The 23,509-nt window shown below is 43.2% G+C and overlaps 1 protein-coding gene across 1 annotated transcript in view; it reads left to right on the top strand.

Moving 5' to 3' along the window:
- Nucleotides 1–23,509, top strand: part of STK32B (serine/threonine kinase 32B) — a 170,505-nt gene that overhangs the window by 127,889 nt on the left and 19,107 nt on the right. Inside the window, exons 10-11 of the mRNA XM_006017036.1 lie at nucleotides 8,084–8,215; nucleotides 8,944–9,008. Coding sequence (XP_006017098.1) covers nucleotides 8,084–8,215; nucleotides 8,944–9,008 — 197 coding nt within the window. The remainder of the gene's footprint in view (nucleotides 1–8,083; nucleotides 8,216–8,943; nucleotides 9,009–23,509) is intronic.

The following is a 23,509-nucleotide window of genomic DNA, read 5'->3' as shown; positions in this document are numbered from 1 at the left end:
GGTGATGGAAGTCAATCGTCATGGTGCACTGTGACCCATAGCGTCCCTCAAGGCTCTGTTCTTGGGCCAACACTATTCAACGTCTTCATTAATGATGTGGACAGCAGTATTAGTATTAGAATTAGTATTAGAAGCAGGCTGGCTAAGTTTGCTGACAACATCAAACTCTGGGTTAAAGCGTCCACACCTGAGGATAGGAGGGTGATCCAGGCTGACCTTGACAGGCTCAGGAAATGGGCGGATGAGAACCTAATGGTGTTTAACACCAAAAAATGCAAGGTCCTCCACCTTGGGAGGAAAAACCTGCAGCATACTTATAGGTTCGACAGTGCTACGCTGGCTAGTGCTACAGACAAAAGGGACTTGGGGATCATGATTGACCACAAGATGAACATGAGTCTTCAATGTCATGCTGCTGCTAGTAAAATGCTGGCTTGCATCCATAGATGGTTCTCAAGCAAATCCCTGGATGTCATGCTCCCATTGTGAGGCCAGAGCTGGAGTACTACTTCCAGTTTTGGGCTCCACAATTCAAAAAGAATGTGGAGAAGCTTGAGAGAGTGCAGAGGAGAGCCACGCGCATGATCAGAGGTCAGGAAAACAGACCTTATGAAGAGAGGCTGAGATCCCTGGGACTCTTCATCCTGGAAAAAGCATAGGCTCAGGGGTGATCTGGTGGCCACCTATAAGTTTATCAGTGGTGCTCACCAGGATCTGGGGGAACATCTGTTCATCAGAGTGCCCCAAGGGATGACAAGGTCAAGCGGTCACAAACTCCTCCATGACCGTTTCAGGCTGGACATAAGGAAGAACTTCTTTACTTTGAACACCTTCAAGAGACATTTGGATGTCTATCTTGCTGGGATCCTATGATCCCTGCTGACTTCCTGTCCCTGGGCCAGGGGGCTGGACTCGATGATCTTCCGAGGTCCCTTCCAGCCCTAATGTCTATGAAATCTATGAAATCTATAACTTCAGAGGAAGTAGCTCTTTTGCAGGTTGAGCAGACATGATATTATGTCATCAGACAGATGACTCTGGGTGATACAGTGATAATTCTTTTGGGAGGAGAGTGCCTCTTTCACTTTCTCACATTTGATCCAAAGGCTTTCTGGTGAGCCACTTATCAGTCCACTGAAGATGTATGTGAGTGGGCAGAGTAAAGTTTGCAACAGTGATTTTAGATCCAGAATGAAGAGCACAACAGTACACACTGAGAAGAAGATTGGGAAAAAATGTGCCCCCTGACCTATTTTAGGAAACTCATAGAGACTTCCATTATGAATGAAATTCACTTAATCCACACAGAGCCAAAACATTTTAATTCTGTGTAGATACAGCTGAAGGATGTTGACAGCTAGGGCTGGGACTATGGGTTTCTATTACCTCCTATATGTTGGAATAATGGCATGCTAAGCTAATTGCAAGGCATGCAAAAACTACCATGCTATAATTCTCTGGATACTGAGCCTAACACAGTAACCCACAAACTATGCAATCTTTATGCAGAGTTTGCCCGCTGCAGAAAAACTCATCCCAGCTCTTCATATCCAAAATGAATTCTCTAAAGGGACATTAATTTAGGTATTCACAATCTAACGATTACCTGCAGCACTTATGTGTTCAATGTTGGAAATAATTTTCTAATACATCAGCAATTACTTCTAAGTTACTGAACAAACTTCAGCCCTAGTGTGCTCAACAATATGGTCTTAACCTGGGGCATTTATAGAGCTTGGAGTAAATTGTAAGGAAAGCAATTGAATGCTAGTTGCTCTTAAGTTACCTCAAATGTGAATTTCTTCATAGATACACTGAAATATAAAACAAAGGAAATGGATATATATGGACTAATTAAGTATTAATTGGACCAGAAAATAAAGGAAGAGACTTCATAGCTGGATAGTTAGGATGCTCATCTAGGGTGAAGATGGCAGAGATTTGCATTCAGATCCCTGTTTTAAATAACTTTGAATATAAAGTGCTTCAATAGTTCTGACTTAATTGTATCCCTCCCTTAACTACTATACTACAGAGTCCTTGACTCTCTCTCTCTCTCTCTCTCTCTGTCCCTGTCTCTCTGTTTCTGGCCCTGTAGTTCTAGGTGTGAGGCCAGGATTCAGGATTCCTCTCTCTCAGATTGAGTGCCCTTACCACAAAATAGCAGTGTCAGAAACACGTTTGCTCTCTTTTTCTGAACCCATCAACCTGGAATTCCCATCCAAGCAGGAGTGGACAAAGCCTCTACAGTTGCCCAGTAGTTAGAACAGTCTCCTGGGAGGCAGGAAGATTTGCACACAGAGGAGGGCATTACATGCATTTTCTGAGTGAGTGCTCTCATTGCTTGGTTCTTGGGCAAAATCAGGTGCCAGCCATAGAAAATGAGGCCCCCAAATTCAGGAGAGGCTTTCAGACACTAAATCCTAATTTCACATGGGAGTATATATCTGAGAGAGGTGGAAATCAAACATACCCCTCTCCTCAGATTTTCCTTTTGTTTGGCTCAGATATCCCCCTGCCTCAGTCACTGGGGCTGTTGTGAATCCCATTCATAGGACGCTGATACTCTGCACATTATATAGAATTTAGACAGGGCTGGTTTCCATTCTGTGGGCCAGTTACTTGTAACCTAGACTATATGTATCATCACTATGACACTTAGTGCCATGTAAGAGAGAAACTAGAATTTGGCCCTTAGATGTGTAAGTGGTGTATAAATAGGTATTAGGCAGATTAGGATTGGATTAGGATAATACTCTGCTTCCTGTTTTGTCAAACAATGAATCATCTCTGAAATTGATAAGAGAGAATGTCACAGGGACTGAAACCAACAAGACGTCCTTGAAAAGACTGAATTGTGTGCCATTAAAATGTATCTAAAGAAGCCCCCCTTGTTGTGTATGGATTTATTTTAGGGGCTTATTTAATCGGAGTGGGGAGAGATTCATGTTTAGGAGACACAGCAGAACTAAAAGAGTGGAGAGAGAAAATCTGTTCTCATCAAAAATTTTAATTATAGCCATCTAGAAAAATTATTCAAACCCTAAGATTGTCTACATCTCAATTTCCCCTACTGGGATAAAAAGAAATCTCCATTAAAGGTCAAAACAGTCTAGAGAGGGGAAAGCATCTTCCTTATAACAAGTAAAACAATTTCCCTAGCTGAAACAATAACTCCTTTTGGCACTAGCTACCCTTAGAAAACTTTGCTTTAAAGGAGGAAAATGCCAATTACAGTTAACAGCCAAATCTGCTTCATAACAAAAACAAGAAGGTTATCCTCAAGGCTAAAAGAATATTCTCCCTTACTAGTTACAAGGAAAGGAAGAATATATAATAATATTCTTCAATTACAAGAAGATAGCAGTAAAATACTACTTATGTACCCTCAGACTTTATTGAAAAGTTCAGTTCAAAACTCAAGCTAGGAACTTGCTCCACTTTGTTGATCCTGTTGTGGAATATGCATTTTAAGACTTTTAGTGACGAGGTAGATGCCACAATGTCTTCATTATGGTAACATCACTTTGCTGTGTAGTCCCCATCTGTCCAACTTGAGATCAGATTGAAATTGTATGGAATTTACTTTGCTATTGATCTGCCAGAGTCCAGATTAATTAACTTTTGAGGCACATGGCAAAACTTGTCCAGTTTTTCAGGCTTTTAGTGCTGAAGTCAATTGAGGGATGTGATGGTTGTGTGTGTGTGTGCGTATGTGCATGTACATGTGCATTGAAGACTACTACTTGTTAAAGGCAAGTGTAATTTTTCTTGGGATCACATTACCCACCACCCCCATTAGTTTGCATGTAACTTGCTGGCCCCAAAACATTTGCCACTGAGAAGGATTTTGGCTTGCGGTGGGAAGTCAAAAGATTTCTCCCCATATACTAGTGTTGGTAGTCTTCCTAGACTGAAAACAACATTCATAGGATGCTGTATTTCTATTAGTTCAGGACCCCTCTACATGTTAACATGTATCACACAATTCCTGGGTTAATTGCACTATTAATTTAGATCAGCTACACATGCAAATGAATTATTGTGCCATAAAAGGTCCAACCAGCTATAAAGTTATTTTTGGAAAATGTGTAATAACTTTATAGCTGGTTGCTATCCAGCTTTAATTTGCATGTGTAGCAGAGTCTGTTCCTGCAGCTGGGAGCCTTTTCAGCAAACTGAGCTCCCAGCTGCAGGGGTGCACCATGCACAACTGGGGCTGGGAGTCTTGCAGCTGAGGAGTCCCAGTAGCAATGAGGTGCTGCTGCAATCCTCCAGCTGCAGGGGTGTGTGGGGCAGTCTTCCAGCTGTGGGGAGACTGCAGCTGGGAGCCCCATCAGCTGAGCGGGCTCCTAGCCAGGGGCAGCACCAGCCTCTTCCCAGTGGAAGGGGGCTGAGGCAGGCTGCGGGTGGGAGTGGGCAAGGCTCAGCTGCATGGGGTGGGCAGCAGTGGCCCAGGGAGGTGGGAAGCGTGGCTATGGAGGGGGCTAAGGTAAATTTTGGGGTGGCTATAGCCACCCCTGTTTCCAGCTGTGGAAGCTTTGTTTTTTGCCGCAAAGCTTGCTTCTTGCCAGGATCACATGGTCCCCATGCACTGGCAAGAAGCAAGTTCCCACAGCCAAGAGCCTGCTCAGCTGACAGGGCTCTGCCTGCACCATTAGGGGCATAGTGAGATCTAATGCATGATCCCATAATCATGCCTCCTGCCATGTATGTATGGCATGACAGGAAGTGCAATTGTGTGGCTTGAGCATTAGACCCCATCATGCCTTTACCTGCATGTGTCAAGGAGCCCTCAGTATCATGGAGGCATCTTTCTATTCAGCTACGCATAGTGTTAAGCTCTGTGTTTCTCTGAGGCAGTTTCTTTGTATATTGTTCAATATTTGATAAAGCAGAAGGAAGAAGGTGATTTTAAATATAATTGAGTTTCTTTCATTTTTAGACACCTGACAATTTTTTTCAAATGATTTTTTTTTTCAAAGAAAATCTCTAAACTGTGCAAGCTGGAAAAGAAAGTAGAGTTTGACAAAAATGAGAATATATTTTCCTTATAAAGTACCCTAGAACTTTAAAAAATAACCTTAGTAATCATGAGAGACAGAATAGCAGCTGAGAAAAATCATGTTTTAGCAAAAGAAATTATGAGGGAATCTTAAGGATCAGATGCATCACACACTGCTTATATTGACAGTTAAAAAAAAATTATTTGTAGGAGAAAAATAAACTGGTCTAAAAATCAAACAGCTCCACTTAGGATGCAGATGGCTGTATGAAATGTTAATGGGTCTGTGATGGACCATGCAGATATAGTGCCATGTCACAGGTAGCTAGCTGGCACTTTACCATGATGTGCTTTACCTCAGTGCTGTTCCTAGTGGTAGGCTCCACCATACCAGAAAATGGCAAGAGAATTTGGGGAGTTACCGCCCAGGTTTTTACTTATGTAAACTTCTAGAACGCTGAGCTTATTTTTTCCTAGAGTGCCTAGACCTTTTGAAAGAGGCTCACAGGCTACCAGGGCTCATTAGTTTACTGCATGGGTGTCAAACTCATCTTGGTCCACAGCTCAGATGAATAATGTGTGCCGTGCCCCCCCCCCGCCTCCTGCATGCCAGATCTAGCATGTGCAACACTTACTGTACTCAGTCTGGGACTGCACCACATGCAGTCCCCATGCAGGGCTGGTTTGAGACATGCACTACATGTAGGACCCATGCCAGTTGCCCCACCAGAGCATCCACTGGGGGTGTTGCATGCAGTGTGGGTGCTGAACTGGCTGGGACACTCCTGGTTTCTGGAACAGGACCAGACTTTCCTGATTTGTTATGTTCTAGTTTCATAAGTGAAAAAGGGATAGTCCAGTGATTGTGATGTTAGCCTGGAGCTTACTACGTTTCCTGGTTTGAACTTACAGCTAAGCCATTAACTTTCTCAGTCTGTCTCCACAAAGTGGAGATAATAACACTTCCCCACCATACAGTCATACGTTTTCAAGATTAATACATTAAAAGTTGTGAAATGCTCTGATGCTGCAATAATGCAGGTCATATAAATCTCTCACATAGATAGTGGAAAGGTACCCAGACAGGGACTGGTTTGCATTTTACCTAGGCTTCCTACAGACCTTCCTCCCAATTAGACTTTGAGACTGAAAAGAATCCATTGCATGTGAAGAGGAGTAGCTGACACCTCTTTTGTATATACAGCCATTGATATGCTCAGAGGACTTTATATCTGGCTCATGAATCACAAATTCAGATTTGGGGTGCACAACTCAATTTACAATGTTTAAAAGTAAGTGTGTAAATAAAAGAAGACAAAGGAAACCAATCAAGGTGTTTACTCTCTGGTTCTATAAACAAGTCATCAAAAAAAGGAAACAACTAAAACATTTTCTGTTGAAATTTTTGTCATTTTTCATTATTCATCTGGGAGCTTCTGGGTTCTTATCACTCTTGAAAATCTGGCAACTCTATTTAGGTGTCTGAAAATGAGAGCTGAGCTATTTTGAAGTTCCAGTCCTTGTCCTGGATAATGAGCATTGAAACTAAGACCCTTCATATCGAAAGAGGTAATAATGAGGATTTCACATCCAAATGTTACAGTGGTTCTAATAATATTAGTAAAAGGAAAAATGAAATTAGTCTGAGAGAGAAGAGACCTTCACTGTCACATGGGAGGGATTCAGACTGCAAAGTGATAATAGGGGCCTTCCAGCGGTAAGACAGATGTATTTGAGGTGTATGTATTATCTCTAGCCACATCCCCCTCCTCCCCATGTCAGCTTCCCTCCAGCCTTGCCGCTGCTGCAAAGGGAAGGAAGAGCTGCTCTAGCGCCCCCTGGCTTCCAGCCTGAGCCACTGCAAGCATGGGCCTGCATTTCCAGAATGAAATGTGAATGTCTATGCACTTGCAAATCAGTTCAATCTTTGCAGGTTAGGCTTACCTGCAAAGATTGAATCAGTTCAGGCTCTGGCTTTCTGAATGTCTGTCCTTAGCCAAGGTGTACAGACAAAAGAATTCTCTGGTCATTATAAGATGCATCTTCACTAATAGTGTTTGCATATATAGTTATACCTGCAAACCTTTGCTAGTATAGACAGGACCTGTTATTCATAAGAGCACAATCAGTCTCAGATACAGAAATTAAGTCTTTGTGTTGGCACCAGCTCCTCTGTTATACAGGGATTGGGAGCCTAGGGGCCTCTGGCTGGAACTGGACCACAAAGAGGTTGGATCTGGCCCAGGAAGATCTGACCTGGCCAAGCCACCTGTTCCCTCCGCAACATGCTCATCTACAGCCCCCCTTGATGTTGTCTTGTGCCTGTGCTTACCCTGCCTACAGAGGGGCCAGTTAGCAGCAGCCTGAGTAAGCGCAAGTGGCTGCAGCTCTCTGGGGTGTGTGGAGATTTGCAGCCTGTGACAGGGAGCTGGGTTGCAAGCAAACAGCACCAAAATGTTGCTGCCTCCTGCTATGGAATATTACAAGGGGTTTTTTGTAGGAAAAGGTATATTCATTATTATTTTATAGATTTTTATTAAGTTTCTAGAGTGCAGGATGCAGGACATCTAGTATCATGCAAGGGAGTCATATATTTATATCCAAATGCATGTCTTTGAAAGTGGAGTGTAGAAATTGTAGGTTCAAGTAGTGCCTGTGAAATACTTTGTGTCCTTCTTACACTCTTGCAGTTACCTCAGCAATCTGCACCAAAGTTTGGGTAAGACACCTGACTTCATCTGAAGTCACTTGGAGCCCCTCTGGCCTTCTTTGTAGACATCACTCTGGATTTACACTTCTGGGTTCAGAAGAGGATCTAGACTTTTAAAATTTAGGGACTTGTATTTTTATTCTGTGGTTTAAAGTTTAAAATTCATTACTGAAACTAAAAGTCATAATTTTTTATTCATGACAGTTAAAACTTGTCAAACAATACTGTGATTCTTGAGCATTACATCAGGGATGAATTTGGCCTGTGCAATGTGACAGAGGTTTTGTATTGTTGCTATCTACGACTGGACAAACAAACAGACAATATAATGATATCTTAAAAACTGACTTTGTCTCCTTTTGTACCAGAAAGGAAGACTGAATTGTGATCCTACATTTGAACTAGAAGAAATGATTTTAGAGTCCAAACCCCTTCATAAAAAGAAAAAGCGACTTGCAAAAAATAAATCCAAAGATGGAGCAAAGGAAAGCTGTCCACTGGTAAGTTGTGGTCTCCAGCTTCTGTCAATAGCATCCTATCTCCTTTATTCTAAGAAGTTGATCAATAGAATTTAGTTATTGTATCTGAAAATGGCTTAGTCTCGGCTTTGGTTAGTTATGCTTTTCTTTAATCATGAAAAAAGAAAAAACAGCAACAATTTCAGTCATAAAAATAATTATGCATCTTAAAGAGTTAATGTTTTCCTATACATTTTTTTAAAGTTAGGAAATTGCTGCCACTTAACAAATGGACATCCCACACATGAATGGATAAAGTAATAAGGTGTACTTATTTACTGCTGGTATTTAATATGAAAAGAATACAGTATACAAAGTCCTTGAATTTAACACTTTAAACACTACTAAATAGTCTGAATTTATGTATTCCACATATGGAGGCTCATTGTATAAAAATTCTAAACTTGTCCAAGAGATGGAAAGCAATGATCTTCCAAGCTCCAATGTCCTTACACTGATATGTTTTGTTGCTCCATCTTTGAATGCTCACACAACATGCTCTTCTTAGAACTGTCAGACTTAAAATTCCTTAAAAATCCTTTAAAGGATTCAAACATGAAAACTCCTGCCACTATATATATATCCTAAGAAGCCTGGAAAATGCTTGTTCATATTCATCTGTACACTGTTTGGTTTGGCACCAGTTTTGTTGTGATTTTACATATGCTTTTCTGTCATTTATAATCAACCTATTCATGGTTTTTTTAAAGAATGTACACCTGCAGCAGTGCTTGGAAACAGTGAGGAAAGAATTCATCATATTCAACCGAGAAAAGTAAGTGCATTTCTTAAATGCCTGTTTAACATCCATGACTGAAAGCAATTTCAAAAGGAGAAATCCTGCTTCAAAATCTTAAGAAAAGTGATTAATGATCACAGCAGCATGATGTAAAAGCCTTTACAAGAAATAAAAGGCTGGACTTCCATTGAGTTCCATGTTTTACTGCTTGTAGTACAGAAGTGTCGTAGTTTGTCCACCTCACAAACAAGCAAAAATGCTTATGGTGAATGTGTGTTGGACAGATCAATAAATGTCACTGGCAGTCTCCAGAGAGGCAGTTAACAATTAAGCAAAGGGAATATTATCCAAGTAGCCTGCTTTTTCATGAGTAGAACAAAACCAACAGAGGTGATAACTCTTAAAATTTTAATGAAGAAAGCTGCAGTGTTTTGACATAAATATTCTTTGTATATCAACTTCCAAAAACACCGCAATGCTTCTTTTCACCATAACTAGAGAATAAAGGGGACAGTGATACGTCTTTACATCTAGAGGGAATAGCTGAATGATCTAAACATTAGCTAGAATCAATGCAAGCACAAGTTTGAATCCTAAATGTGTGGACATTTTCTCTCCTAGTAAACTGAATTTCATTTAGTTTACTGTGCATGAGTCTTACAGACATTAGTCTGTGGTCTTGTCTATTGTGCCTAAATATTAAGGATCCAGTGATAGTTTTCATAACAGAAGTGGTTTGCCCATGTTTTTGGCCCATTCCTTTGATCCAACTGCATTCAACTTCCATCCAATCTAATTCTATGAAACGTTTTTACAACACTGTGAAACACTGGGCAGGTTGAAAGCAGGGTCTGGAAGAAGGAAACAGTGTGCCACTGCTGGTGTCTCCAACTGAGTCCATCAGGCCATGCAGCCACTTCCTACAGCACCTGGCTGGAGCAGGGCAGGAGCAGCTCTGCCCCCATGTAGGCTGGGTACAGCCTCCTCCCTGCCTGACTCTCCAGTGTCCCCCCAATGAGCCAGGGGGCTCCAGCCCCAACTTGCCTTCAGACCCCATGGTCTGATGGACGCTGTGCCATGCACCAGTTCAGGAAATCTTGGGTCTGCCCCCTTGGAGAAAGGAGGTAATGTAGTGTAAGTCTATATAGTCGTCAAGATAGGTCTCTTCAGAGACTTCCAAGCTTTGACTTTCATCAAGTTGATGACCCAAATCTTTTAAAGCTGCTTGACTAATCAAGCTTAAAATGCTAAATGGCATGTGCAGTTACTATGTGTGAAGTATCTGATACTATGTGATTATATCAAGCACCCCATCATCACCACTTCTATTCATTCCTTCCTCATCTTGCTTCTTTATCCTTTTGTTTTACCCTTTATTACCACCGTGATTTGTTTTCATAGACCCAAGAAGCTAGTTTCAGGGCTGATACTAATGTGCACAATATATTTGGCTACTCCAAACATCATTTTAAATACTCACTACCATTTCTGTTTAACTTGACTATTGATTTTGTTATCAAAGTGACAAGCTGGCAGAGCTGCCCATATAATTCAACTGTTTGGAGATACTTATTACCCCAAATGAACCCAAATCGTAAACAAGTGCCTTCTTCTGAGTCTTGAATCTCATACCTTGTTTATTTTAGGGACATAAAACTGGATGTTAATCAAGTCAAAATTTAGCCCATAGCTTTCAAATAAAAGCTTATCCCCTCCAGAATAGAGGTGTTCACTGAAAAGCTTCATGAACCTTCTTATCAGATAATCCTTTCCTGAGCAACAGAGCAGCAGGTTCAATAGGAATGTGATACAGTTACGGTAGGATTAGAAATTCTACCAGTCCTGCAACACCTTTCAATTTAATCCCTGAAAAGCCCCCAGTTAAATTTTATTTTGTGTAAAACAAGAGTCAGTTTTTATTGTTTCAGCCATCTTGAGACTTCTGGGTTATCTTTTTGATGGCCTCTCTCACTGTATACCTTTCATTCTGTATCAGATATGAACTATCTTGTATTTTGAGTAACTTGTGGTATGACAATTTTCTGACTGGCATTAAAGGCAGGTTGATGAGACTTGGGATTTAAAAAAAAAGGCCCTGTTGACTGTCATATCTCTACCAGAAGTCTAACTGTGAACTGAATACATGTCTGCAGTGTTTGCTTAGCTAAGATCTAAAAGATCAGTGTTGTCAGAGATGGCTTGTGCAAATAGATAGATAAACTTCAGTGGATAAACTACTGAAAACAGATACGGATAAAGAACATTATAAGGAGGGTGAACATTAAGAAGGCAGAACATAGTTAAAAAAAACAACAACCCAGTATTCATATAAAAGGAGAGAGCTCGAACCTAGAACCCAGGATTGTCCAAGTGAGAGTCCACAGGCCACATCCAACCAGTGAGAGGTTAAAGTACAGCCTGCTGTTCTCCTTGCTGCTACTGGCAGGTCTCCTGGCTGTGGCAGCAGCCAAGATTGTGGGGCAGAGCAGAAAGGGCTGAGTAAGTCCACTGCATGTTTGCTGGAGGAGCGGGGGCTCATGTTGCTCACATGGGAATGGAGGGGTGGGGGAGTGAGATAAGAGCTTGCCTGTGCTGATGCTTGAGTGGGGAGCTTGTGCTGCTCATGCAGCAAGGGGGCTGTGTACAACAGAGGTCCTGGGAGCCTACACATGCAGCCCACAAGACAAGCAGCCCTTGTAAGATGTGGCCAGAGGCCTGTGACTGGAGCATGCAGCTCCTAGCCACTGTGAGTTTGGACAGCCTCACAGTCATTTGATGCTTCAAGATTACCCCCAAGATTTGCCAACAGAGCTTTCACCTGAAGGCAACGTGCTTTTCCAGTAAGACTGTTTCTGACTGAATTTTATTTACTTGATTAGACAGTCTGTCAAATGGTTGTGGAATCACCCTCATGTCTGGGTAGTTATGAGACTTGATGAAGGGGTATGCAGGATAGGGAGGGTATTCCAGGCCTACAGTGAAATAGGAAAAAGGCAGACGAGTCACTTGTGCATGAAGGATACTCAAGGAAATATTAATGCAAGTGAAGGTGGAAATAAGAAGAAACACGAACATGGAAAATGGGCTTTAGGAGTGGAGAAATTAGGTGAGTTGGCTGTTTTTCTCCGTGTTTTCATTAACCGCATGGGAGTTGACAACCAACAAAATGTATTACAGTCAAGATATCAGAAACGATTGCTGAAGTTACACATCATTGTTCTTACTGAGGAACCTAGATAAGGGCCAGACTTTCAAATCTGCAGGTCACACATCAGCTCCCAATAATAATGGTGGATAGGTGCTCAATGTTTCTGAAAAGAATATTACTTATTTAGCTGTTTGAGGGTCCCTCTACACATTACAAGTATTGCACAATTAACTGGTTAATTGTGCAATTACCTGGAAATCAGCTACACATGCAAAGTAGCTATCACACGATAAAAAGCTCCAACCAGCTACAAAATTAGACCTTGACACTGTGTATTCACTTTATAGCTGGTTGCTATCAAGCTTTAATTTGCATGTGTAGCAAGGTCTCCCTTGCAGATAGGAGTCCCAGCAGCTGACAGGACTCCCAACTGCAGGGATGTACCATGCCCAGCATGAAATGGCTGGGCCCTGAGAATCACAGCTGCCATGATCCCTAGAGCTTGGGGGTGCTGAAATGCCCGGGCCTTGGGGATCATGGCTGCCATGATCCCCAGGGCTCCAGGATGCTGAAAACCCCTAAGGCTGGAGGATCATTGCAGGAAGATCCCAGGGTTGTGGGAAACCCCTGGAGGTAGAGGATCACCAAAGGGAAATCCTCCAACCCCAGAGGTTTCCCACACCCCACTGAAGCAGGGGGGATTGCCCTTCAGCAGGGGTGATTCTTCAGCCCTGGGGGTGCGTGGGGTCCCCCTGCAGCTGGGAACCCCTCAGCTGGGGTGCATGGGACTCCCAGGCATGGGAGCTTGCTTCTTGCTGGTGCAGGGTGAGCCTAGGATTAGGCCCCTCTACACCAGCAATAAGGCACAATGGGATCTAGTGTGTGATCCCACAGTTGCACCTCCTGCCATGCACATATGAGGAGGCCTAAATAATGACCTAGTACCTAATCGTAGGCATCCTTTTCTGAAAAACCTTAGTGGCCCAAACTAATGATTTACACAAATCAGTGCAGTATTTTGCAGAAGATCAGATATCCAGAGCTGTAAATCAGCAAGTAGATACTGACACAGACTATGAACGTGAAAACCTGAATGTAAGTGCTGAGTATTGTTGGAGAGGGGGGGACCCAGCTTGTCAGACTGTGAGAGTATTTAATTCATTCCTAGAATACAAGGGCGAAACAATTAAAAACAGACCCTTTCCCTGACATTTGAATCAGTACAAGAGGTTTCAAGGGTAGAAGCAGAAACGCTGGTAGATCAGAAGTCTGGATGGATCATGAACCACACCTTAGCTGTGTATGTCCTCGTTCCATAGACTGTTCCAGATGGGATTCTGTGGAATATTTCTTCTGTGTATGCAATATGGCCCTGGGGGTTGTTGCAGCCCTGAGGCAACCATCCCTCTTGTGACACCCCTGTCTCTATTAGAAAGAGAGAATGGTCACTGGATGTATATAGAAGCCAATTCTTCAATGTCTCACCCACTCCTGCTTCTTCCCGGGACACACACGTCGCACATCCCTGACTCTACACTGCATAATAGTGCACAAAAAGCTCCTGAAAAGCTGTGCATGGAGTGAATCAAGGTAAATACCTTCTGCACAAGCTTGCCACAAACCTCCCTGTCCAACATGGGCAAGATTTTCTGAAACAACTAGTGATTTTGTACGGTTCAATCTTTACTTGTGCCCACCTTGATACATCCTAGCTGGGACCTGACCTTATTTTCAGAGACTACCCCTTTTTCTGAATCAGTTAGTGTTCCTCGTAACATATTGGCAGAAGTCTCTTGTGAGCTATCCGTTTGTGTGTCATTTTCTCCAGGATTAACACAGCCACACAGACCAAAATCCAAAGGAAGTGGTCAAATAGGCTTGTGCAGTCCAAGGCTAGATGTAATAAAGTAAATATTTTCCTTCATTCTCTAAGAGTTACACTCAATGTCTCATTTAGGGGAATACATTAAATAGGCTAAATTAAACAATATAGAAGAAGTCATAACTTATTAACATGTAGGTAAGAGCTGGAGAAAACCATCTGAAACATTGATTGGTTAGTGATGTTTTGATTATTTCTGCTGATAAACAGAGCTCTAATCTCCACATTTCTCATTCTGTTGTTAACAGGGTTTTTTTCATTGATAGGAAGCCTGCTATTTTTTCCCCAGACATATGTTGCAGTATCTGAATTTTTATTCTAACAGTTTTGCCAACAGTTTCTTAAGATGATCTTGTTTAGTTGAGCCTTAATAAGAGGACTACCCTAATGAGAAAGCATAGCTGCAGGCTGTATTTTCAATTTCTTTAAAAAAAATTGTAGCGATAAACTTCTGGCATTTGCTCAGGGTTTGATTGAATGGCCTGAGTACAGATTATTCCTGCTATTTTTTCAAAATTATAGCTCAAGAAAGCTTTGGCTGCTTCTGTTTACAGATGTACAAGAACCAAATAACACAGATAAGATATGAGGTAGACATTTGGTCTCGTAAATTGGGAAGTATGAGTTCCTTAGTCCTAATCCCAGCAATTAACCTCTATGGGCTTCTGATGCAGACAATTGGGCTTTGACCTTGGGCAATTCCTTTAAACCTCTAGCATTAGTAAGAAGATCTTTAGTATTGTTTTGCTGTCACCATAGAAGTGTCTTTAAGATTAAATGGGCAATACAACAAAAACCAGAATTTAGTATATTTGTTATAATGCCATAACTAACAAGATACTCATCTCAAGGTAGTACAGTAGTACTGAGTCAGGGCTCTGATAGGAGAGTGAAAATCACTACATAGCCTCTCTGACAGTGATCTTTGTCCATATAGTATTGGGGTTTTGCCCCTTTAAAAAAATAGTCTGTTTCGAGGGTATCTGGGTTAAAGCTGAAAGTTTTATATAGGGGCTGAATAGTCTAGTATAATATAGTGTGTAGTTGCTTTGGAGCTCCTTGTATTAATTGTTGTGCCTCCAGTAAGTGGTAATTGTCTGCAAGTTGAATCTCTATTCCCTGATGATGCAGCAACTTAGTTTATCAAGTGAAAAATAATCAGCTCTTGACTGGAGCTTTTAAAGCAATAATAGTGAACAGGAATGAAAATGCAGAAGTACAGAGATCTGCACAGCTTATCAAGCAGTTACTAGTACAGAGAAACCAGACAGATTCAATAATGTTTAGCAGGCATCTATCTAATTAGATGAGAAGGCTGCTCTACAAAGGCAGATAGATCCATTACAAAAGGGACAGGGAAGTATTAGATTAGCGAGAAGCAGCATATTGACTTAAAATGCTGAAAAGTAGAGAGATGGATTTTAGATGAAGTAAGACCAGCAGAGCATCATTTGGGTGGCAAAATAAAGGTGGATTGTTACATCATATGACACATTAAAGTCAGTAATGGGATCCAATCAAGTACCAGAGCATCACCTTTCATTGCTTCTTTTTATAATAGTGTGGCAGAACACCATAGGGAATGTGTAATGCTAAGTTGTATTAGTATTTAAAAATAATAAAAACTTCCAGAAATGCCTTATCATTAATGTAGTGGCATTTCCTGTTACAAATGTAAAAAATGTGTTTTAAAAAACAACAAAGTAACATCATCTAAATCAGGGCTACCTTTTTGTTAAAATGGGTTTCTGCTAGTGTGCGTGTGAGAATTTCTCCACATTTAAATGTAATAGTAGGGCACATTATTTCAATCTGTTTACAGATTTTTTTTATATGGTTGATATGTTTTAACTTATTCTTTTATTTAAATCAATGGGAATATTGGATGAAAATAGCATCTTTCATGCTTACAAATTCAATGGCCCCTGGTCTTGACATTGTCCTGAGTGCTCTCTCTAGCCCACCTCTTGAAGCAGGCCCACTGTTCCCAAGCAGACGCAAGGCATTTAATATTAATTGAATAAAATAGGTAAATAGCACCAGGATAGCCATATCCCCAGGATATAATCCAGGGTGCCACCTTTTCAGCAAAGAATCTCTGTTAGCCCTACTTTCTCTGGCTTGTACTTCGCCATCCAATTTTGCTTCCCAGCTGCCCAGTTTCAAGAAATGAGCTGAAAAGGAAGTTAGTTAAATAGCGGTGGGAAAGGCTATGCCCCATCTAGGGCCACTTTCTTCACTAGCAGCAGCCATGTCACTGAGCCACCCTTCCTCCAACATACTTAGCTTCTCCTGGCCTCACATAGCTTTCCCCCCTGGAGGCTTTATGGTCTAGCTTTGAGGGGAGGGCTAGAGTGTAGACTGGCTAATCGTTACAGCATTGCCTAGAAACTACAGCACTTGTTGTACAGTGCTGTACAGCACTGGCTACAGCACTTTCATAAAGAGTAGAAGATCCAGGTTCAAACCTCAGGCATCTTAATTACCAGGTCACTCACAGGCAGGACAGAGAGCATCGTCCAGGTGAGGCTCCTGGGCACCCAAAAAGAAAAACACCGGGAGACTTGCCTCTGGCTTGGGAAGGGTACTGCTGCCTGATACCACTGTGCATCCACTGTTGTTTGCACTACACAGTCCAGAGGAAAAATGCATAATCTGCCAGGGGGGCAAGAGAGCAGGTTACTTCCCACCTGCTGAAACTCCTGCCCTTTGGGCATAGACTAGATGCCCTGACTGCACTATTTATTTGCAAAGTCTTCCAGTGGTCATCCTCATTACAGTATTTCTTCATGCAGGAGGGGGTCTCAAGGAAGACGTGATGCAGAATCCCACACAGGAAGGAGAGTGTGCCTGTGTTTGGAGAGAGAAAAAGCCAGCTGGTGGATTGAGAGTAGCAGCCCTCAAGGTCTCTGACTTTCCTTTCAGAGAAAGAGAACTCCGCGTGTGTACAGTGCTCAGCATCCTCCCGCCTGTTGCCACTAGCACACCCCAACTCACAGAACATTAGTTTAATAGCTCACCTGAGCTCTTATGTCTCCTTCACCTTCAAAGTCTTCCATAGGAAATGGTCCAGGTTATTGGGGGAGCTGCCATTTCCTGAGGAATTGTTCTAATACTAGGCTATTGTGCAAAAGGTGGGCAACACACACCAATGCCTGGCTGTGCTCAAGAGAAAAGAAAGCATGGTGTGCTTTATGCAGAACTTCACCCAGTGCTTCTGTCATGTGGGGTAGGCACCCTCCCCACCGCTTGTGCAGCCTAGCCTCCAGCAAGGCATGGGGGATAACCTACACGCTACGCTTCATATTTCCTACTGGCTAACTTCAGGCACCTCTCTGCTCAGTCACTCCTGATCATCTTGGGGCAGTATCTAGCTCTCCCTATACACTGGATAAGGATCTGAAGTCCTTAACCCAGACAATTTGAATTCCCCTCCAAGAGCAAGGCTTCTAAATTTTAGGCATTACGGTGCCTAAATGGCAGCATCTATGAAGTCAATTTGGATTTGACTTCTAAGCCCCAGGGACCTTAGGCATCTCCATGGTTAAGGCAGAGCATTTTAATGAGGAAAACTTTGGATTTGGGTATCTGAATCTCTCATTTCAGGCTGCAGTTACTGACCATATCTAATTCCCTAATGCATCCTCCTGCTAGAAGGTAATGAGAAGAGATACCAATTGAGCCAGCCAGCCCCCAGATGCTCATTTCCTGTCAGACAGTTAAAAGGCTTTTGCAAATAAACCATCATGCAAAGTCAGTTTAGACTTGAACATACCAGAAATCTTATGATGTCCATTGAACATCTCTTGTGGGTCTGCAATTTTGATTAGAATGTCTTCCTAGCACACCTGAGGCAACACGGATATACAGTGTTAAGCAAATTAGTACCACTAAACAAACAAATTGTAGCAGCTGAGATTTCACACCCTCCAGGAAGTGGGAGAGGGAGCAGCTAGGGTAGAAGAGTGACTCAACTATGACAGATTACTGTTCTGGGGGGGTGCTTTAACTTCTTGTGGCTTTTTGTCAATACGTGCTGACAGCAAGCTGCAGCATTGCCTCTGTATCATCAGTGTAATGTCAAGAAATCATGTCCTATGTATCCACAGTCCCAAAGAACTTGATATCTCATTAGTTTATCTTTTCTGCCCACTGTCAGATACAAGTGAGGAAGAGGTCTGGGAAAACATATTCTTACTAGTTCACAAAGCTCTTGTCCCTGGCTCTTATTTCTTTTTAAGTTTCCAAGATCAGAGCTCCTGGATTATGCCACATGTCATGACTAGACTAGGAAAATAGTTTGTTTTTAAATGTCTAACTAGAGTAAACAGCATTTAACACCTAGGGCACATCCCCACATGCATTAATGTGCACTTGCAGCATCAAAAAGAGTAGCAGCACAAATTTATGCCGCTATTTTTTGCCACAGTGCATGCCCCTGAACATGCACTTTGGTGTGGGGCAAATTACCCCACTTCAGGGAAACTGCCCTTCTCCTAACTAAAGGAGTGGAGATGCTCTGGCTGGCAGCCAGAATGTCTCCCAGGAGAACCTACGTGTCTGACAGTGCACAATCCTCATGTGCACTGCACTGCTTCTTGGGGGAGGGGGGGCTTGTGCCATTTTTTTTTTTGCTACTGGGATTTCCCAGTAGCAAAATTTGCCCCCACAATGCAAATCTGCAATGTGGGGCACATTTTAACATTCCCAACTTGCAGTTAGTGGTGTCACGAAGAGGCTTACAATGCCACAAACTGCCTGTGCCTGCACATCTAGATGAAGTCCTAGAGGGCCATGACAAGCTCATGCGTGTCTTTTAAAGATGGCCTGTTTTCTCAGTTGGAATATGACTTGAACATGAATATTAATCAGCTGGTTTAGTTTAATTTTCTTAAATGGTGCTTCATCATTTCCTGTTTTCATTTATTTACTCAGTTTCTTGAGTCTTATGTGCTTTGTCATTTCCCAGGATAAGCCCAGAATTAGAAGAAGTGTCACAGCACCCAGTATGTTTCGTCACTTGAATTCCACATACCAGTGTTTCACATGTCACTCACTTCTTATGTGCACCTGAACCCATTATACTTGATTATAAATTGTCAGTTGATAGCAAATTATATTCACAGGCATTTACTGAACCTAATTACTCAACAGGAACCATCAACCTGAATCAATTACCTCTGGTGTAAGTGTATTTCCCTGAGGAGTTTATGAAAGTGTGGGAGTAAATGGTACCTAAGTGCCAACAGTGCAAGAAGTTGCATGCGAATAATTCTACCATAGTTTTATTTTTAATGTTAAGATATAGTGTAAACAGTTTCTTGCTATCTCAGTCCATTTAAATTAAATGGAGTTAAATCTGATCAATCTGATTAATCACGTGAGCTATCCACAACACATGCAATACACAAGAAAAAACAATGGTGGGAAAAAGTAGTAAAACTATTGTTATTTCTACTGCAGTAGTGCCCACAGAAGATTATCAAGGTCAGGAGCTTACTGACCTAAGTGTTATTCAGACAGCATACTGGAGGTGATTCCCGCTCCAGACACCTTGAGATTTTCTGTGACATTTGAAATCAATAAGGTAGATGCCTACTGAATCTAAGGCCATGAACCCACAGAAGGCTTATCATGAATAGACCTTGTTTCCATTCAAAGGATACTGACTTCACCAGGTATCTGGGCTGGCTCAAATATCTACCCAGACAACACTCACTGAAGGACTAGAGCCTAAACCAGGGGTCGGTGATTATTTGGACTGAAGGGCCATTTAGGGAGTTTTGATGAGCTGTTGTAGGCCAAGTCAGCACCTCTCCTCACCCCCTCCTCCCACCCCTGCTCACAACAGTTCACCAAAACCCTTTAAGTGGTAGACCACTGGAGCAGGTGCGTGAGTGGGGTCTCCATCAAGACCAGTCTGCAACCCCAGTAGGCAGGGCACGCTTGGCTGGGTGGTTGTTGTGGGGCCATGGGTGGGTGGGGAGTGGCATCCAGGAGCAGGCCAGGCAGATGGGAGTGGGGCCATGGCCCAGGGAAGAGCTACCATCTGCTTCCAGCATGGCCCTGCGCTGTCACTGCCCTGCAGTCCCAGCCCCAGCCCTGACCTCTGTCCTGCTCCCAGATTCCGCTCCCCATCCACCCACAGCCCTATCCCATCCACCCAGCCGAGTGCACCTTGCCCATGGGGGTCTTGGACAGTCTTCATGGAGACCCCACCCATCTGCTCCATTTGGCACCCCTAACTGGATGCAGGGCAGATGGGCTGGGGTGTCTGGGCAGCAGAGCAGGGTCTGGTGGTAGTGGAGGGGAACTGGCAGCAGCAGCTGGAAGGAGCTACTGCTGTAGGTGCTGCTGGGAAGTGAGTTTGCTGCTGTGCCACCTCAGCCCCACTGTGTGCCCAGGGGCAGCAAGACCAGCTGCATGTGCCATAGCCTGGGCTGCCCTCTGAACCTGGGCCAGCCAGGGGAGAGGGATCCGCTGTGGGCCAGATAAAATCCCTTGGCAGACTGGATCTGGCCCATGGGCCATATTTTGCTCATCCCTGACCTAAACCAAACAAACAGTGAAGTATAGGAATACAGCCTTGACACTACAAAAGGAGAAGTACTAGACACTCCATGAAGTCAAACAGTTTGACTAGTGCTAGTGCTTGTCCATGGAAGTCACTCAGGCTTAGATCCTCAAAGGTACATAGACACCCTATTCAAGGGGCCTTTTATAGTACAGTGAAATAGGGCAGTATAAACCCCTAAAAATAGAGAGGATGGTTACAGTAAAACTAAACAGTTTTGCATGCACTATGCAAATGTTGTTTCACCCAAAACTTGCAATGTCTCTCATTTAATATTGATCTATAAATAATATAACTAAATATAAACTTTAAAAAGCCACAAATGAAAAGCTAAGAGTAGTAACATAATGGACTATCTATTCTTTCACCCAGAAATAGATGCCAGAATACTGAAGCAACCATCGTTATATGAAATACCCACAGAAAACTCAAGGTTTTATTTTTAGATATGTTCTTTTGAAATGCATTAACATACACAGACAGAGCTCCCACTCTAAGTGGAAAATAAGAGCGTACTATTAGCTGTAGCATTATTATAACTCCTGTGCAATACACACACACACACGTTTTTTAAAAATGAAATAGCTGTATGATAGCTGCACCCACCAGTCTCTGAATTGATTATTTAGATTAATTAATTACTTCACCACAGTTGGCACTCTTGTGACTCATTCCTAATTTTTCAAGTGTTTTTCTCTCCTTTTTCCTCTACTCCTTTCCTTTTTTTCTGTTTCTCTTATCCTCCCTTTCTGTTTCTTCTTCTCTCTAGTCCTTGTCTGTCTCCTGAATGTCTTTGTTCCTATCTCTGTGTATTCATCTGTCTCTACATTTTCCCTTCTTTTAAGTGTAGTGGAGAAAGAGCAGTCCAATGTGTATAACACAACTCCCTTTACATGCAATAGTACTGGAATTCAGTTGACCACTATCAGTGGTTTCATTGTGCAGCCAGCCCTACTCTCAAAATGCTTTCATGCTACCTTTTCTCTGTTCTGTCAGCCCGTGGTCTATTTGCCATTAGAGGAGCAAGTCAGGAGAACCTTCCCTTTGGGCCGTAGTGGGACAGATCCAAAGCAATTTTGTGGGGGCTTCCATTTATGCATCATAACATATAAAATGTAGGCACCTTATCACAGGAAGGTGACCCAAATGGAAGAACTGGCTGCATAGGAAGTCTATGTAGTCCATGTAGATAGCTCAGCTCCAACCTAGAGTGAGCCAGAATGCTTAGGCTGGTGCCTAGTTAGCCAGTTAAAATAAGGGTTATCTGAACTCCTTAGGTAGTGAGGCCAGCTGGCATCACAAGGGGTACATGCAGCTGCTGTGTGTGTGGACCAGTACACAAGGGCTGGTAGCAGTGAAGGAGAGATGGTTGTGGGCAAGGGTTGGAGTCAGGCTCAGAGCAGGATTGTGAGTGACGAGGAGTGGGGGGAGTGGGGGGGAGCAGAGAATAAGAGCGGGACAGGGCCTGGGGCTGGGGGTGTGATGCAGGTCTCTGGGTCTGTGTTGGAAAGCTTGCAGGGGCCAGGGAAGCAGGACCCATTCTGCTGACTGCATTTTCCTCCTCTGCTTGGCCACTCTGCAACTTGCATATGAACCAGCAGTGTGATGCTGTAGCCAGTAGGGCAAATAATACTCTGGCATGACCCATATGATCAGAGTCTTAAAAGGCAAGCTATACGAGGAAAGGCTGAGGGATCTGGGACTCTTCAGCCTGAGGAAAAAAAGGCTGAGAGGGGACCTGGTAGCAGCTTACCGCTACACTAAGGGAGTACATCAAGGGCTCGGTGAGCAACTGTTCACCAGGGCACCCAAAGGAAAAACCAGGAGTAATTGCCACAAGCTCCTGGAAGATCAATTCGGACTCAACATTAGGAAAAACATCTTCACAGTCAGGGTGTCCAGACTGGAATAAGCTCCCTCCAGAGGTGGTGCAATCACCTACCCTGAACATCTTCAAGAGGAGACTAACCAGTCACACTGCTGGGGTCCCCTGACCCCCAGTTATCTTTTCTGCTTGGTGCAGGGGGCTGGACCCAATGATCTTCCCAAGTCCCTTCCAGCCCCTTACAACCTGTGAATCTATGAATCTGTGAACTTTGCTCTTCCAGAGGAACAGGGTGGGGCAAAAACAGCTCCATGATGTTCAGCCAAAGGAGCTGGGTGGGAACAGTCCCATGTTGCACAGGCAAAAAGACTGGGTGGGAACAACCCCATGCTGAGTGGCTGGAGGGAATGAGTGACTACAACCCTATGCCACCTGGCAAGAGGAGCCGGGTGTGAGACTCAGCAGAAACAGCTGGACTCCTTGCCTCTCCAGGGCAGGTAAGAGTGAGCACCCTCCTTCCCTCTCCCTGCTCTCTGGTGCTCAGTATCTCCTGCACCGCAGGGCAGTTTTGCACAGGCTGCAGAAATTGTTAGCTATACCTCTGCCTGAGCCGAGTCCAGCCTGGAAGTTCTGGCCCAGGACCCACATGCCCAAAACAAGCTCTGACACTGGGAAGCCCAGTGTGACAAGATTGCTCAGTAAAAGGGGAGTGGGCTTCTCCAAGGGACCGCAGGAGCATTCTTCAGACAGCTTCTGGCATGCAGTTGCCCAAGGGTGCCATTCATCTAGGCTATCCCAGGTGAGGTGCCATCTCACAAGTCTCTGAAAGTGCCAGAGTGCTGCTCCATCTCTGGACATGGAGGCACCAGCTGTTACAGGGCAAAGGAAAGGGCAGGGTCCTGCTTGTTCTGTCCAATGGGAAGTATAGGCCCTGAAGCTGTTGCTGGACACGTGGTAAACCTATCACTGAAAGTATCTTTAGCTGCAGCCTCACACGGTGCCTCAACTGAAACTGTCACAGGGTAAAGACATTTTTTAAAGCTGTGACCATAAAATAACAAAGCTATTGCAGCTGATAAGGGATGTGATATGGATCCTCCCCCATTCC

The sequence above is a fragment of the Alligator sinensis genome, unplaced genomic scaffold, assembly GCF_000455745.1.
Source record: "Alligator sinensis unplaced genomic scaffold, ASM45574v1 scaffold421_1, whole genome shotgun sequence".
In the NCBI taxonomy this organism is placed as follows: Eukaryota; Metazoa; Chordata; order Crocodylia; family Alligatoridae; genus Alligator; species Alligator sinensis.
Note: the sequence above shows the minus strand (reverse complement) of the source record. Positions and strands in the feature narration are given on the sequence as shown.